Source organism: Synchiropus splendidus, chromosome 5, assembly GCF_027744825.2.
Source record: "Synchiropus splendidus isolate RoL2022-P1 chromosome 5, RoL_Sspl_1.0, whole genome shotgun sequence".
In the NCBI taxonomy this organism is placed as follows: Eukaryota; Metazoa; Chordata; class Actinopteri; order Syngnathiformes; family Callionymidae; genus Synchiropus; species Synchiropus splendidus.
In genome coordinates, this window is record NC_071338.1 from 26004907 (window position 1) to 26021113 (window position 16207).

At 40.0% G+C, this 16207-nt stretch overlaps 2 protein-coding genes across 3 annotated transcripts in view; both read right to left on the minus strand.

Moving 5' to 3' along the window:
* The window catches only part of dennd2b (DENN domain containing 2B), a 36177-nt gene extending 24689 nt beyond the window's left edge, over window positions 1–11488 (minus strand). Inside the window, exon 1 of one of the 2 annotated variants that reach the window (XM_053864322.1) lies at window positions 10717–11488. Coding sequence is in view for 1 of the 2 variants with exons in the window: in XM_053864321.1 (XP_053720296.1) it covers window positions 7489–7508 (20 nt within the window). In the remaining variant the exon portion in view is untranslated. Of the gene's footprint in view, window positions 1–7488; window positions 7683–10716 lie in introns of those variants that run through there. The other variant, XM_053864321.1, reaches the window with a different exon arrangement.
* A 242-nt stretch (window positions 11489–11730) lies between these two features.
* Window positions 11731–16029, minus strand: tmem9b (TMEM9 domain family, member B). Its single transcript, XM_053864323.1, has 5 exons — window positions 15834–16029; window positions 15376–15467; window positions 15190–15298; window positions 14696–14830; window positions 11731–12407 (listed from the first exon to the last, which is right to left on the minus strand). The coding sequence occupies exons 1-5, from the start codon at window positions 15903–15905 to the stop codon at window positions 12252–12254; spliced, it is 564 nt and encodes a 187-aa protein (XP_053720298.1). The 5' UTR covers window positions 15906–16029; the 3' UTR covers window positions 11731–12251.
* Window positions 16030–16207: the final 178 nt, after the last annotated feature.

A 16207-nucleotide genomic window follows, 5' to 3' on the forward strand; every position in this document is an offset into this window, starting at 1 on the left:
TGGAGACAAATGAGGAGAGAGAGGGAGCATTCCTGCTGTCAGCTATTTCCTGTGGACATCAGGCGTCATGATTCTCCAAGAAGCACATGGAATCATCGTGTGGTGCTGTTCAGGAAATGGAGCCTGTAAACTTCATTACGCAGTAAGCTTTTCTTTCAGCATTTTAAGATGATCAAAATACATTCTGATCACAAGATATCTGTAGCCACCACGATGAAGTTCACCCAAGCCAGAGTGCTCAGTTCACACAGTATAAATTAGTTGTTCAAGTACTTATTTGTAAGGGAATGTCAAATTTCTGGCTGAAGTATACGACACAAACGCCAGTAATGACTGACCGTAGAAAGCTGTGGAGAAAAGCAAAAACCAATAGACTCAATTTGAAGTTTTCTGGCTGGATTACAACAGAAATGAGTGTCCTTTAAAGGTGTCCTTAAAACCCTTATCACAAACCTATAAGCACCAACAGAGTTAAGTTGGGGCATAAACTATAGCTTTAGCTGATAGAGACAAAACGAGATTTTCAGGATTTCCTCATTTTCCCAAAGCTACATCATAGAAATGGGTCAGAGAGGCCCACTTCGGGCCTAGCAGTGTAAACACCAAGGCGTTAGCTAGCTGACTTCCTGAGGTCTGATACCATCTCCTGACGCAAAATAACGCAGTATAAACAAGTACAAAGGAAATACTATATCCCAAAGTTGCACTAGACAAGATTGGCTTCTATAGACTAGTGGTCCACATGCTAACAAAAAGCATGCAGGAACAAGGACAAGTGTGTTTTTCAGTTGACAGATACATGGCAAAACGGCATGGACACAATCGAAGCAGGTCAGTATACAGCAAGAATGCATTTCCGAAATATGTTCTTAGAGGGGCAGTCAACAAGGTTAAAAAAAAGTCATGCCAAGTCAGTTTTATACTACATTCACTCTACAATTCCATCAACCACGTAGCCGTAAGGCAATGAAAAGGTGAGAGGTGAGAAAATTATGAAAAGGTTGGAGAAAGGACTGACAGTTTGCATAATGATTTTGAGAATAAAATATAAAAATTGATCATTTATTCACATTATTTCTAATATTTCTTCAATAGCATCTAGGAAATGTGTCCAGACTGGTCCATAGTTGAAGTCAACTGTTGAGAGACATGAGATACAGCAGACAGACGGCTCAATTTAACCCCTAAATAAAGCTGGCAGAGCAGTCTGTCAGACACCAGCGGGACGTGAAACATTGAATTTCTCATATCTACACTTAGTTAACTATTGTATTTAAACATAAACAAATAATGATGTTGGAGACAAACTCAACAAATAAGTTTCGTCATAAAACAGTTTCAAGAGAGACTGTAGTGTGTCCAACACATGATCCAAGTTATTGCCAAAATGACAACATTTTTGTCATTATTTTTTTCGTCCATATCCCCAGCTGACAGATATGAGCATTTCTGTGTCTGACAGAGAGCGACCAATGCTGCAAAATGAGAAAATGCTTGTATATTTTACCAGTCTCAGTTTTACCTCTAGTATATGCCCAAATAAAGAAAACCACACAATCAGGTTTATTGCTTTCCTTTCTCGGTTGTGGCTAAACAGGTAATAATTATGTAGTTAAAGAGCGGACTGTCATTTCCTCCAACAGGGGATGTCTGGTGAATTATGTTTTATTAGTCCTATGCATTATACAATCGTAAAGAAACGCCACTCAGGTGGTTATAACGGGATGCCATATTGGAAAAAGACATTGACCCCTATTATGCAGCTAAATAAAAAAATGTAGGTCACCTTTTTAGATAGCAGTCTTTAATCCTTGAATCCTAATTTCACCAACATCTTCAAAGAAGCTATAATTTCACTCATGTGACTGTTTTTCTCTCGAGCCAGAGAAACACAACACCGCCCAGCTGCCTCATCGTTTTTTATCATAACATGCTTTGTCATGATCCTGTCCAGGAGCTCTATTAATGAGACATTTTCCTCAGAAACAAGAGCATATTCATGAAGGAGTACAGCAGAGTCTCGCATCAGCTACTGGAGATGGAATAAAGAAGCCTTTGTGCTTGGCATGTCCTTGAAAAAGAGAGAGCTGTGGTTAAAGAGTAAGTCCTCACCCAGGTGGCTGCGAGGGCTGTGTGTGTTTGGGAGGGTGCGGGTGTGTACACATTATACTTAATTGGGTGAAAAGTGCTTCAAAGAGCGCACCCACGTCCTTGACCGTGTCAGTAAACTCGCGGATATGCCGCTCTCTTGACACCCAGCAAGAATCTAGCACCGTCTGCTCGGCCCGTCCGTCGTCCACACTCACGCTACTATGAAGGGGTGGCGGCTTTGAAATGAAAGGAACACACCTGGACTGAGTCTTAGGAGCTTTTTCAGAATTCAACTCAGACAATTACGCTCACACCCACCATTCTGAGGTTGACACAATGGAAGATGTGAAGCTTCCATAATGACCAAACCTCTACTGACCTCAATCGGGATGTATTTTTTAATCACGTAACGCCGAAGAAAATGGGGTGAAGCTTAAATGAAGTATATCCTGCACTCAACTTCCCTGCTAAACACAACTCCAGCACCCCGTCGTAAAGGTTTTTTAAATCACTGACCCAGATTATACGCTGCCAAGAAACAGTGATGACAAGTTGATACTTTAAATCTCTAAAAATTCATCCATTACTCACATTCTTAATCCCCACAGACTCACACGGACCAGCCTGCGCATACACACAGATTCTCAAGACAAACCAGTTCTGCTCACCATGGTGAGACAGTCTTAACAATTATGAGTGTCTTCTAATAACTCATTCATCTGAGGTCATCCTCGTTTCATGATGGAATTCGATACACAATGGCCTTTAAACCTCAAAATGTCAAAGTGAAATTCATGCTGTTATGCACTGATATTTCAGGGTGGAGAAACGCATAACTGTGTCCACACGATGAGCCTCCTCGACTTGCTTAAACAGAGTGAGAAAACATTTGGACTAGACCAAAGCAGACTGTTCTTGAGTCGTGATGGAACAGCATGTCAATATGTCCTGACTGGCGGGAGTAGAATGCAGACACACCTCACGCTTTTATCACTCACTGAAGCCGTGCAGACACCAGTGGAAGACAAGAAATTGCCCCCTTAAACTCCAGCAAAATAAAATGTTTAGTATTTTCTAATGATACAAGAAGTAAAACATTCAAAAAGACAAGCTCTAGAATGAAGATTGTTTAATTTTCATTGTTGGAGCTTCAGCTGTAACAACAGCTTCAACTGTTGCAGCGCACGATGGGATTCACAGGAAGATTAGTGGGGATTCTTTTGTAGCCCAGCCTTGTGTTATGGTCAGCACAACACAAGTGAACACACTGCTCTGCCCCAAAACCACATTAAAATGTATAGACAAGTGAGGGATGCTATGTGTCCTTGAACAGGGATCCAGTAAAGAGAAGAATGTTCAGCTCATCGTGTAGCAGTAAAGGTTTCACGCAGTGCTAAATTGCATGCAGTCTGTAACAACACGTGTCATCTAAAATAGAATACTGTTTTGTTGAAAGTCTATTTTTGACATCTTGAATCTCTGACAATTTTGATATAAAGCACACCCAGATCGGCTGGTGCTCCTGGCAGTCGAATAGAGTCATACCTATATAATTACAAATGCAAATGCCTAAATAGCCTGCGTGCATGCCAGAGTGTGGTCTGTCGAGTGGAACCGTTTCCTCCCTCAAGTCCATTTTTTTAGGAAAGCCCTTCTGTGCAAGTCTGATATGAGTGTGCACAGCTGTTGAAGCAGGCATGTGGAAAACTGGCTAACATCCATCTGAGTAGCAGCAGGGGGGTAGAGATTGCGACCGAGTTGACCTCCGACCTCTTGGACTTTGCCAGGAGCCGAAAAACCCACACTGTTGTGTGTCATGAAATACAGCCCTTTAGAGTTGGAAAAAGAAATGGCATTGAATCTTAAAGAAGAAAATGAAGTTTCTCTGCAAAATTAAAACCTGTGCGCTTCAATTTGTGAGGCAACAGCACCACTATGCTATGAACCAGCGGCATGTCACTGTTACAAAATCATTAAGCCACTGTTTTTAGGAACTGGCTTGTCAAGAATAGAACATGACATCATCCTGTCATGGGTGCGCCACTCTTACAATCAACCTGTCCCAACAAGCGCTGAGGGATTAACAGAGCCGACTTTGTTTGCCGTCACAAAGATCAAATGTTGGGTGGAGAGCAAACACGGAGCGTTTAGCTGGAGATGACGTGCAAAAGAGTATTTGAACTCATCTTCATCCTGCAGCACTGACTGACAAATGTGTGTAATGCTACTTCATTCTCCTTTCAGTCTTTTAAAACAATCAAACAAGAAATCATAGAAACAACTCTACAAATATATGATTTGAACATACAATAACTGTCTTAATGTGCCGTATAAAACATAACCAAGGTGTGATTTCTGCTTGAATAAAATGTAACGGTGAGAACTTGCTGAATGGAACTGCAACTCTACACTAGAGAAATGAATGAAAACATGGCTTTTATCATGCAATATTTTTTCACACTGTATCCTTGTTTTCACAAGCTCTACTTCAATATGCGTTCTCCTCTTTATTTCAGAATAAGATTACGTCCTTTATATGAAATAATGGGTGTGATTTGAATAATATATTTGAATATAATCAGACTTTGTGAGACAGACAGAGACAGAGTGGGTATTTTTTGCCTGTTTATCTCTCCTTGCAGGTGTCCTTTTTTTTAGATCTGGTGTTTCATGAATGAGGCAAAACAGCTCACCCTCGTGCGTATAGATGATTAAACGAAAAGTAGTGGAGGACATTAAAAATGAATTACAAGACACTGAAATCACTTTTGTCTTCAAAAACAAACCTGACCCAATTATGGTTTAAACAGGATTTATTACGGCACTCGGAGTAAGCTTGAGAGGAGGTTGCCAAAGTCATTGAGACTTGATCTTATCTGCCTCCTGAGATATTTCAGTCTAGGCCCAAAAGACAAACAAAGAGAATATGCTTCCATTCCAGGAATACGAGAAGTCACAAGGCTGAACATCCCATACCCAAAATCTCCACTTGGAAAATGCTAGATTTGAAAAAGAAAACAGTAATAATAATTAATAGTTAGGTAAATAATTGTAGGTCAAGCAAAAGAACATCAGTGTCTGATTTAAATATATATTATGTAAGGTACTATCAAGTCAATAATAAGAGGTAATAACCCAGGTTTAACTGATTAAAACTCAAGCTCAGGAAGAATCACGGCAGTTTTAATTAAGATTCCACCCCATATTGAATGAAGAAACAAACTCTTTCTGTGAGGCTGCGTGAACAACGGTCTCTTTGAAAGAGCCTGTTGACATGAGCGTCTGTCTCTGTTGCAGCCAACAGAACAGAAGGGAATCTGTTCAATAGCTTTGTCCGGCCGAAAGGAACTTGCTATTGTTTGATCGGCACAATAGAAAGTCTTTATGGAAATAGACCCTTGCCATGTTAGCACTACGCAGAACATAAATCTGTCGGCGTAAAGTCCGTCGGTTAGCTTGTATATAATGAGCGCAACGTTGGTCAAATCGTTTACATTCATTTCAGGAGTAGAACTACGTTGTAGCAGCTTGTTTACAGCTCATGCTAAAGACATTAACTGGACATCTTAATGACCGACACAGCTGTAGCAGCAGTGGGCCCTATGAATACACTATGTTTGGAAGGTTTAACTGTAAATCAAGTATTCATTTATACGAGGTAATGACATTACATGGCACGACATTCATAATACATATTGTGACGTACAAGTAAAACCCATCTTGAAAGATGATGATGATATCCAGGCACGTTATCTTGGCAGCTTAAATCGTGTTCGGAGTGCAACAAACCTGCCGAGCATTTCTCTTCTCCCCTGTATAACAGTAGATAATGGACTGAGGGGATATTGGGAAAGTATATTACAAATTCAGTTGCATTCAATAGTCACAATACTCACCTACGAAACATTATTGAACATGCATTGAAGTCATCTAAAACAGCTTCATTTCATGAGAAACAGGTGGAATTATCTTTGGACAACAACCCTGACTGGTCAGATATTAAAGTCAGGTTACTGCCTTTCTTATTGAGCTGACAAGATATTAACTATCGCTTCCAACCAGGAACCATCTGCTTGCAATTACTGCTGCTTCTCTCTTCTAAGTAACTGCTTCATGCCTGAACAGTGAGCTCTCGGTCCACTTTCTTGACTAGCTACTTGTTCAGGTCCCACCCCAAATCTCTAGCAACAACCCAATAACTGGCCACTTTTTAAATTTCAGTGGCCTGTTGTTATAGCCAGGCAGAACTCCTAAAGTGAAAGAAAAGATGTGACAGAAACTTTCTTTAAATGACCGTTGACTGATAAAAATGAAAATCTGATTTTGTTCCCTTTTGAATAATAGAGCAGGACACAATTCAAAAACCACAACTTATACTGGAAAGTCTTCTAAAGATGCTCGTAAAAACTATATTTTTGCTTTTCAACTTGTCTATTTTCCATCACAACCTGTCAGGATGTGTTCCACTTGTCCTCAGCGCTGGGTGCTCTTATAATCTCAGCACTTGCTTCCATTTTTGTTGGTAGTGTGTATGTTTGTTTACTTTATTTAAAAAATAAACTTTGAAGACAACATTTGAACACATTTTCTTGCAGGGCTGTAACATAAATGGGAGTCATTGAGCTGTGAATGCTTCATATGCTGTAAAGAAAATTAATAGATAGGTACTAACAATTTTTAAAACCAGAAAAATATATGTATAACTTACACAAGTACTTCAATAAAACCAACTTTGTTTCCTATTGTAGTTGTTATTTGGGATGGTGGCAAGCGACATTCATTCTCATTAGGTTTGTGTCCACATAAAATGACTGTCGACCCATTAAGCGTTTGGGAATACACCTCTAAACTGATGTCACTTTTAAGGTAAATCACATGGCAAGAACACAGAGAGATGAACATATTATCTGAATCATTTTACAACCTGAAGAAAAGGTCTGTTTGTGTGCTCATCTTTACATCAAGGTGATTCAGCATATTTTACAGTCTACATATTTCCATAAGTTACTGGTCAAAGTAAGAAGAAATTGCCAATTTAAATCAATCTAATGTGTTGCACTACTTGTCTTTATCGACCAGTTATGTAAACAAGAGGGACAGAAGCACGTACAGTATGTGTGTTATCTCTTCAGAATAGAAAGAAATGACCTAGAAGTACAAACCCAGTCTGGTGTTAGCACTAGCATGTTGCTGCTCATCTTAGTGAAAACAAGTCGATGACCAAATATGGTCACGTGAGTTCTAAATCGCTTCACGCGAATTTGAAAGTATTTTGCAGAATAGTTGAGCATTCCTTCTATTAAATATCACGTATGCCCTGGTGATTTCACCACTGTTTTCGATGGTTCCCCACAGCAAACATGGAGAACTTCCCTGTCAAAAGTGTAGCGGTTTTACCTGAAGATTTCCCCTCTCATCCATGGCGGAGGTCATTTTGCCGGATTATAATCCCAGTGCGACGCCTCAATCCTCTCTCTCTACACTGAGAAGAAGTTTGGCCGAATACCTGCCCTCCTCACTAGGTTCAGAGTCATGTCTTTCCAAGCCAAGCCGACATGTGAAGGGGGGAAAAGAGAGCGCCCTCCTGCTCGTGCGGTTCCAGCCTACTGCTGAGTGTCGGAGGCTGGACTTGTTGCCATGGTGACGGGTTGTTTGCCCCCCACTTTTGTCAAGCTCTGGCCCCATGTCCTCTGCTTGCCAGCCATTCCCTGCATGGTTTATTGTGGCCGAGGAGTGCGGATGAATATTCAGGAGTGAGCGTTGGTTTCACTCCTGTCACTGAATAGAGTTATTTGACAAAGATCTGGCGCTTATGGCTCATGGACCGTGATGGATTACCGCCTCAATGCCTTGTAATTTCTGTGTAATGTGTTCGAAGGAGAAACACTGCATGCATGATAATCGGTATGAGGACTAATTCCATATCAGTCAAAGCCTCATGAGAGTCAGATCTAAACAGTTTCACCATAGAGTTCATATCAGTCATTTATTTCTTTTTATTTTTAATTTTCTGTTTTTTTTCATGCTTTTGTTGCTTAAAACAGAAGAGAATGGAAAGTAAATCATGCAGTATTTTCAAGACTAAAATTCATTATCCTTAGTTTTAGGGTACCTTAATATACATATACTGTAGAGCAATTGTTCATATTGAAAATTAAAAAAAATGTACTAAATTTTATAACGAAATAAAAGTCAAAACTCACAGCCTTTCAGACTGTTTATCCAGCTGCCTGTTGGTCGTGGTTTGCTTTCAAATGACGCAGGAGTTATAAACGTGCTTTACTACCCCATGGTAGCAGTATATCACCATAATTAATAAGAATCTGATATGATTTTATGCATATGAAAGTCATAAATCCTTCTCTGCTCTCTCCAAAATACCCCCCCCCCCAAAAAAAAAACAAAAAAACAGAGCATTTTGAGGCTTCCACTCAGCTGGAAACCTTTAGTTCGACTTTTCTCACAGACGCTTCAATGTCTCATAAAGATTGTCCTTCCTGAAGACATGTGACGTATCCTCCTCCGAACAAAACAAGAGAACACAGCGAGCATTTGTCGACTCAAATCTTAAACTTGTGGGAGTCTTTTCACCACCATGTGTATCTGGAATTCTACTAAAAACCCACTTCCTTCACTTCTGCAAATATCCACCCACCATCCAGCAAGTTAAATCCTAACATCTGTGTTGTGGATTCTCCATTAAAACCTCAAAACAAAGTCAGGATCTGAGTCTCGTCATTATACACCTGCTAACGCTTCACTCATGAAAGAGAGAACAATAACGGTCTCAGAAAACATCACAGAAAGTGTTTGTCTAGGATTCACTCAAGAGCTGAAATACCTCCAACATTTATGGGGGGATTATTGTTCTGAGACGCCAGGAGCTTCTGCCACCTACACTCCAAAAATGTGGCTCAAATCCTCACTCAGGGCCTGTAGACATTCCCAGGACCAGGAGGTTAAGAGAAAGTGTGAACACATAAACGGAAAGCAGCCTGAGGCGACTCTTAAACTGCTGCTCGGTGGTTTTTAGGATGCTCAGGTTTTAGCTGTGTCACGTGGGGAGATGAGGACTACACTAACTACTTTCCTGAACTTAAATGATCTACTCATAGCAAGACAAACACTACTCTATAAATATTCTGTAAAAATGAATACATTCTATTTATTATTGTTATTGTTGTCACTGTTGTGTGTTATGCTGTTCTTTTTTTCTCCCATACTTTTTTACTTTAAAACAAAGTGTTAGAATTAAAGAGTTTACTGCAATTCTTGAGAGAAAATTGGTTATTAATAATGGCACTACAAGTAACTAGGGGTGTTAAATATAACAAACCTTACAAGTGAGGTAGATTGGAGTAAAAGAACAAAAGCAGATTCATGTTTCAAAATGATAGAAGTAAACATCAAAGCCAGTAACAAAAGAATAATGATATGACGGCAGATAATCTTATTATATACCACATTAACAACTAAGAAACAAATGAAGGAAAACAATGCCAGTCTATAAGCAGTAAGAAAAAGTATTTGTGGAAGTTATAAATGAGTCCCAAAACTAAAAATAGCACCAGCTCTGGCAGGATATGATGCAAAGTTGACACGAAAAACTTCATTGCACAGTTCGCAAACATTTCCAATGCTCTGAACACTGCGCATAAAATTCTCATTTAAAAATGACATTTACATTCATGCTTGCATTTGTTATTATAACTACCTGTTGTGAACTGCATTTATTCTGTCAGTCTTTAGGTAGCATAGTAAACTGCTAAGCAGTACTTGAAAGAAGAATAAACGTCTACCTTTAAACAGCTTAATTTGGCGAAGAGCAGGGTTTCTGTCTGCTGAAAAGATAGGAAGCCACCAAGAAGTCGTGAGGAAGAAAATATTTTTTGACAAAAACAGCTGCGGATAGACTTTTACATGACAGTTTCCTTGTGCATAATGTGTGGTTTATGTGGCAGCTTTCACATCTAAACCCACCTAAGGCACAGATAAACTTGTCAAGCCAGTTGTTCACATGTTCTAATACAGGATTGTACATGTATCACATTTGCTTTCAGACAGGAAAACATCCAAACTCTGTTGAGGTAAGGGATGAGTCCACATTTTCTCAAAGTGTTAAATGTCATTATTAGCTGACGATGAACTTGAATTTATCCACCTGAAGTGATGCCAGAAAGCGACATGTTAACAACTGCGTTCTTCACAAGGACGTTCATTTATCTCTATCATGGTGGACAGACTCAACATCCCGAAGGTCAGCGACCTCAAAGAAAGAACAGAAACCCAGCACAGAACGATGCGGTAAACAATAGACTGAGCCTTATTCGAAGACTGGGACGCCCCCTCTCGGTCAAGACGCGAGACTGCAACTGAAACCCGTCACACTAAAACATCAGGAGATCAGTACAAACATTAAAAACGTTTTTTGTAATGAACGAATACTTCAAAACCGAGAGCATCTTTGCGAGTATTCGCTGACAAACAAGAGTGGAGGTCACATGGGACACTCCTCCGCCGCGCTGCCACATCTGTCACCAACTCTCCTCAAAACGCATCGGAAGACAAAGTGACTTGGTTTTTACCGTCTCGATCGGCGAAGAGCTGAAGGAAAAAGACGTTTACCTCTCGCTTTTGTGCGTGCGCGGACCCTTTAGTGGTCCATTCTTGAGCAGACGGGCTGTGCAGCCAGGAAACTTGTTCTACTGCAGAGGGAAAGTTCTCAGTATCACTGCGAAGAGGGAAAAAAGGGAAAAGTGGAAAAGTGAACTGCACAGGAAACAGTGACGCAGCAGTGATTTCACTGGATAAAAAGACTGAGAAGGTCTTTTCAGAGTGGCTTCCTTCAGCAGATCAATAACTGTGGGCAGACACTCGCTTCACGGTGCCTCAGACTTGGTCATCTCAGGTGTCTGTCTGCAGTGGTCAGTGACTGACCACTCTTAACTGAGCAAAGGCAAAGTGAAAAAGTGCAGAGAGCCAGTGTTGACCGAACTGTTATGATGGCTGTCAGTCATCTATGACTCAAACTGAGGATCAAAACGTTCTGAAATTACTACAGGAGTAAATTAAAGAGCAAAAAACATTCTTTTTCCCACAAAAAAAATTGAGAACATCAGTAATTGTTCAATAAACATGCATTCTGTTGAGTCTGCAGCACTGCAGATGTCTTGGCCTCTGACTTCCCTTTCCAATTCAATAAAGTTTATTTTTCTGCAGACCACATGAGGCACTAGCCATGAAGTTGAGGCTCATCAGTAGGGAAAACGGGAGAATAGGTTAAAGAAGGCACCACATCACATCACACACAAGTGGATTTTCACAATGGGCACTTACCTGGAGACCAACAACATGCAGTGAGGGCCCCTCCTGAAAGTAACATATGGTTGACATACATCATGATGTGTGAAAAAAAAAAAAGAGGTATGTGAAGTGCACCCCAAATTCAGCTCCTCATGACCCTGGCTAGGTGCGACAGCTTGTCACCTGTGGCAGACGCGGATAACAGAAATAGTGACAACAAAAGCTTCATTTGCTGCAAAGATTCTACAGTGACAAAAACACGCACGTACCACAGACCTTTCATGAGCAGACAGTTCACAAGCATTTATAATAAATATTTATTAAGACAGTTAACGGTTTCATGATCAAGATTTGTAACAGTAACTTTCATCTACTACTACATTGATCTCGGAGGGAACTGATTGGTTAGCAAACACAGACTTGACCTTAGAAGGTGAACTTCAAAAGTATGTTACACACAAGCTCTTCCAGTCACCATGCAGCGGACAAAACCGATGGAAGATTATGGTGTCGTGTTAAAGTCACTGTCCACGAAAACCACTACACTGAAAACAGCCATGATCAACATAACATCTGAAAATATTTTTGAAACATTTATTGGTCCCTACCTTCATTTTCCTGGAAAAAAAAAAAAGTCGCATAACTTGGCACACCTGCGAACGATTTAGCTGACAGAGAGTTCTCCTTCTCAGCACCCAACTTGTGCAAAATGTACTCACAGTAATAGTGTGCTGTAGTTGGACTTGAGTTCAGTTTTGATCATTGAAAAGAATACAAGCCACAAATCATAAACAAGTAACAGAGACAGATATTGGGCGAGGATCACAGTGGCGTGTGTGTTTCTACTGCATGAAGCTCTAGCTGAGGACAACATGGCGGTCGAACACAGACTTCCTCTGCTCCTGGACCTGCCTCCTCCAGCGCTGCTGAGCATGTTCCACTTTGTTGAGCATGTTGGGCCGTGAGTGCGACCGAGACAGGACGTTATGAGCGTTTGCAAACGGCTGCTGGTCCTGGGAGACGACAAAACGATAGTAAGACTGAAGCACCGTCATCAAGGGCAAGAAACGTGGCTACAAAACAAGATTACACTCACAATGTTATAAGCTAATGATTTGCTTATCTAATGTCAACAATAAGTATGGCGTTCTATACAGTGAATTTGTGACCAATGCAGGGCAAACGACATCTGGCTGAACAAGTTGTAAAACAGCATTTTATTTATTGTAATAGGGCATATGTTCCCTTAAAAAAAGTCTAATACAAGAAGTAACATGAGCCCATACAGAGAAAAGAGAAAGAGCCACTCTTGCTGTTGGAAATGTCTAAAGAGGAAACAAAAATTCCAAGTACATAATTTAGTTTTTAATGAGGATTTTAGATGGTAAGTTTTAAAAGAAAACAAATTGCACCAATAAATGCCTGAATACATGTTGAAATCTGGGACAGCTAATGCAGCAACAGATCCTGGGTCCAGTCATCCGTAGTTATAAATAGTGCAGTTAATTAACATGTTTGAAATCGGTGTGACAAAGTTATGATGTGTTTTAATTGGGATGATATGATGTGGTCGTAGTAAAACCTGTGCCGAGGGAAGAAGCCATTGTAAGGGACTCCCACATGTAAGATGGAAGAACATTTCACACACTAAACGGTTTCAGTTCTCTGGAGACAGTCTGGCCACGATTTGTGAGCTCTACTTGTCTCTACAGTGTCCAAATAACTTTGCAGCTCTATTTATCTGTGTGACCAAGTTATGATTATTTATTTAAGTATTTTTCATTTCACACCATGGGTGCTCCAAAGGAATGAGGGCCTTGTGGGACTAATATGGAAAAGATGGGCGTGGGACTAAAACACTCAATGGCAAAACCATGAAAGGCCACTTCCGTAGCACATCCTACGACAGACATCAGAGTTTTAAAAAAGTTTTGTGTTGACTATATATTTGCCGTTGCGTAGAAATGTTTAGGGATGTAACAAAAATTCGGCTGACTAACTTTTTTGGGGCATTTTCAGTGTTCAGCTGCACCAAAAAACACACAGTGATGACGCAAGCAAAACTGCCAGTGCTTGTGACTGTACAGATGCAGCCAACATGTCTGCGGTGTGAGGGTTTTTCTGAGAAAGTCCGGTGAACAGCGGCATGTAAGATGAGTAAAATAGAAATTACAAGCGTGAGTGCATCAGCAAAGCATTTGTCTGCGTTGCACTTATTGGATACAGGAAATCATTGGTGCTCAAATGCTGGTCTTAGAGGTAGTGCTGTAGGTGAGGCCCCATGACTGTAACATCGCGACAGTGGATCTTAATAGAGAACATTATCTCTGTCCAAAATCGCATCCCTCTCTGCATCCTTGTTGTCTCCTACACCTACAGTTCACATACGTGTCATGGCAATCTTTGTTTTGAATTGTTGTTTTCGACCAACAGAGCAGCTGTCAAGGTAATCCTATAAGTAAATACATGTAAGAAATGCACACAGCTTGAATGACCTCCGTTTTTATGAGTGAACAAGTTTTATTTTACAATCTTCAGTTAGAAGCCTGTAGATGATTCATGGGTGGGTTAAAGTTTGACAGCAAAAAGTTTTGTGTTCAATTACATTTAATTTGATATTGTTGTTGACGTGTCAGTGTTACAGAAATATTTCCATAATTGTGTTGTTATTGATTTATTATGTGGACCTTGACCACGACATCATGCATTCATTTTTGAGAGTTAAGCACAAAGTGGAATTAATAATTGGCAGAAGACTACTGTTGGCGTTTCAGTTTTCAGCCTTGGATACCTCATTTTTGAATTTTTATTTTGGTGCATCCCTATAATGCAATAATAAATGTGTATGTTTATATTGACAGGCAACCTCTCTATTGCATAGTTCTCGGGAGTCAAAAAAATGGGAAAAAAAGATTTGTCAAAAGAACTTGGATGCTAGTTATAAAATAGTCTTAAAACTCCATCTTTCACCTGACTTTTTCCCTGACTTAGTTAAATCTACCACAATTTGAAAATTTGAAAAAAACAAAACAAAACCAAAAACTTATCTTATCCTGATTTGATGTTTCGCTGTTACGGTAGCCATATTCCATTTTGCCAATTTTTGGTTTGAATGTATTTATTATATAGGTTTTGACTGTGCATACCTTCACCTGCAGTCACATAAGAGTTGCACAAGACCTCTGAGGCAACATCGTAAGGTTTCTTACAAGGTCATGTAAATACTTGTTAAACTTAACCCCAGTGAAGCTCTTTTCTAATAATAATTTACAAAGGCACTGAAAGAAATGATGACACATACCCCGCCATCGTCCTCATTCTGGATGAGCTGCGAGTGTCCAAACAGCCGTCTTTTCAATATGGGCTCCAGCAGGGTCAGGTAGACCATGTAGAGAAGCAGCAGCCCCAAAATGGAGAGGTACATTATGATTGTAAACTGAAAGGACAAGAGACATGTTTCAAGATCAATATCACATCAAGCAATAGATACTCTTACTGAATGTTGAATTACATTTCCCTTGTTTACCAACTCATCATTGTGTTCTGCTGATAAGCAATGTCTAATGTTTACCACTCACTTCTGTCTTAAGGCAATGTTCTAGACAAGGCACGAATGAATTTCCATAATGTGTATTATTTGCAGGTGCCGTTAACCACAGAAAGATTAAACTTGAATTTTAATATAAACGTCAAAATTGACGACACATATTTTCGCCAGATTACAAGAGTAGAACTGACATTAACTTCAAGTAAGTAGCTTCACATAGAAATAAAGTTATTCTCAGCCGTTCTCACCTTAATAGTTCCAGAACTTCTCTCTTCATATTTGCACTCACAGCGCAAACAATATGCCTCTACATCTTTCCCTTCCACTGGCATTGGTTCAACAACATGGAGACAGTTGCTGTAACAAACAAGAGGCAGTGATACAGTGTATCATGGGCAAACATAGCTCATAAGAATGTAGGTGTGTAGACATACCAGTCTTTAAGTGACACGTTTTGTTTGTATATTTGTCCTTCGATGTCCTTGTATGGAGGGCAGATGCATTTACAGCGGTTGTCCTCTGAATTCTGTTTTAAAAGAATAGTGTATCATAGGATCAAAATTTGCTAATGGAAGATAGCACGAATACTGAACTGTGTACTCAGAACGTGGAACATAACACTCATAAGAGTAACTACAATAACAGTTTTATCATTCGTTCTCTGTTTGCTACTTTAAAAAAAAAGGAAAAGACGGTGGAACCGGTTCGTAATGTTTACGCAGCAACCAACTGTGGGATTCTACTGCCGTATGCCTTATTCCAGACGACTGGAAAGTATAAATGTTTAAGGACATGATCATTTAAGCAACGCTCTCACGACCGTAAATACACCAAATGGTTTGTTTGTTAGTGATGCTATCCACCTTAACAGACAAGCTAGCGTTAGCCTTACCTTCGCTGTGACATGGCTCAACAGCGTCAGGCATGAAAGCAAAACGATATTCACCAAGAGTGTGGGCTTCATTGTTGCGGTCTTACAAAACAAATAAAAAATAAACACACATATACCGCACGCCAGTCAATAATTAAAGGTGACGCGACGCAGGGACTCGACAGTAGCCATGAGAGGATAAACAGAGAGTCAGCTGACTTCCGTTCACTATGGCGCTCCGCTTCCGGTGTGGTGGTCATCGACGAAGCTAACCGTAATTACTGGCGTCATTTTTTCCGCTGTTATATGTTTATCCGTTTCATTTTAATTATCATTTATTAATTGAAATGCACGTTTTATTTATTTTTACTCACGAGTTACTTGCGTCGACCAAA